At 51.6% G+C, this 1,929-nt stretch overlaps 1 protein-coding gene across 1 annotated transcript in view; it reads left to right on the forward strand.

The window, feature by feature from the left end:
• Window positions 1–354: 354 nt before the first annotated feature.
• Window positions 355–1,929, forward strand: part of T265_13525 (hypothetical protein) — a gene marked incomplete at both ends in the record, with an annotated part of 17,529 nt that continues 15,954 nt past the window's right edge. Inside the window, one exon of the mRNA XM_009169292.1 lies at window positions 355–478. Coding sequence (XP_009167556.1) covers window positions 356–478 — 123 coding nt within the window. The remainder of the gene's footprint in view (window positions 479–1,929) is intronic.

The raw sequence follows: 1,929 nt of genomic DNA on the forward strand, positions 1-1,929 counted from the left end.
GCGAGCATACTGCCCCGCGCTGAGAACATAAAGAGCAGTGCTACACCCTTTTTTCACTTGTGCCTTTCAGGTGAACGACATCCACTGACCGACAAGAACAAAACCGACCCGGGAGACTTGGGCAAAAGCCTCGATCCTGTGTATCAATCCGTGAATCCGTGAATACCAGCGTGGACTCTGACCAAGCACTTGCGCGCTGCGCAGCGCCGCTTCTCAATGTGCTTTCCAGTTCTACGCAAAATGCCCACACCGCGCTTAGCTTCTGCGAAACTAGTTAACCAAGAAAACAAACGAAACTTTCCGAACTGGCTCCCTGAACACCTACAGGACAGCAAAATAATAGTTCAGCTGCAGCACCCTTTCGGCGCCTAGCTGCCATTCCAACCGAAGGAAGGACGAGGACTGGGGCGCCAGGCCGCCCAAGCCTAGACAGGGACAACTGAGAGGCAGAAGTCGGGTTCGAACCACGGACCTCTCGGTCATTAAATTTACACTCTGACCACGGAACCATCTCGGCCCTAAAGGATGGCCCGATGTCGGGCATAAATGACCACAGATATCCAGTCGAAGCGAAATTTCTGTTTACGGTACAACGCAACTGACCTCATTCAAACGTTGGATCTCTGATAGAATTGCCTTCGCTGGAGGCCCGGTGACAGTTTATCCCTGGCTGCAACCACAACTCCGCCCGACGCATCATCCGACGCCAGGTAAAACCGAGTGTCCGTGCAGACCGTAAAGCTTGGTGGACCCTAAAAGCTGAGGTAATCGATGCCGAAAATGCTGGAAACGTCCGCAATCTGTTCCACTTAGTTCGTTCGACTGGTCCTCGGAAGCCTCCTGTCAGTGAAACTATCAGGAACAGAGATAGCTCTCTGACATCTAGCAAAGGAAGGCGATTAAACCGATTAAACCTTGAAAAAATTTCGCTGGACACGTGCCATCGCCATCCCGACTGTTGAGAAACCAGTGTCTTTTGGTTCTGGCCTGAGTGAATCAATGAGACGAAGAGACTGGACCTTGGTTGTTGGCTTGTTCGCTGAGCTAGGCAATTTGATTGCAAACGTTTCACCACCAATCGAGGTGACATCATCAGTGCGTTATCGCGGTTGGTGGGTTGGTGGTTGTGCCTCTATAGAAGACTGGACCTTACCGTGGTGTGACGGTTTGCGCACCTCAGCGATCCATTGAGCTATACTGGAGAGTGTCCCGCGACACTCACAGAGTCTCTCATACCGGGTTGGTCCATGGGTATAGGTCTGCCGAACACAGTTTCCTGGCCCTTCAGGTTGAGGGTTAGGACATGTATGGCGACGTGTTCCGTAAAAACGGTAGTGCAATTACATTTCCACCGCTGCCTTGCGGGTAGGCTTTTGAGCCAAAGGCTTTGGTTGAGGACCATAATCGTCCTCCTGTCTAGGTGTGGGCGCCCTGGCAGTATCACACAACTAACAATACTCTCATCCCACACCGGCCGTCGCGTGGTCCCATCAGCCGGGTCGCCTTACTTGCTGCATACAGCAGGGCGGGTAAGCGAAAACATGCTACTGCTGACGCCTCCATTCTTATACCTTCATTTTTGCGTCTTTCATCCTCCCCCGCCAAAATTGCAATGTTTTCTCCACAGGTCCTAGCTCTAGGACTGACCGTTTTGCTTGCTCTGCATCACACTCAGCTGCAACTTCTGCACTTTTGAGTTCAGTTACAACCGTAAACATTTCGAAGTTAGTTTTCAAACCCCGAAAGCCTGTCTGCTTAGCCACCTTAAATGTTCGCACACTGAAGCAAGCAGGTCGACAGGTGGCTCTCGCTCTTACGCTGGATTCCTTCTGTATTGATGTATGTTGTCTGTCAGAAACAAGGACGCAGGACGCAAGTACTCTAATCGAACTGACTGCCCCCTCGCAATGCTGCAGGTTCCGGCTCATC

Source organism: Opisthorchis viverrini (assembly GCF_000715545.1).
Source record: "Opisthorchis viverrini unplaced genomic scaffold opera_v5_74, whole genome shotgun sequence".
Lineage (NCBI taxonomy): Eukaryota > Metazoa > Platyhelminthes > Trematoda > Opisthorchiida > Opisthorchiidae > Opisthorchis > Opisthorchis viverrini.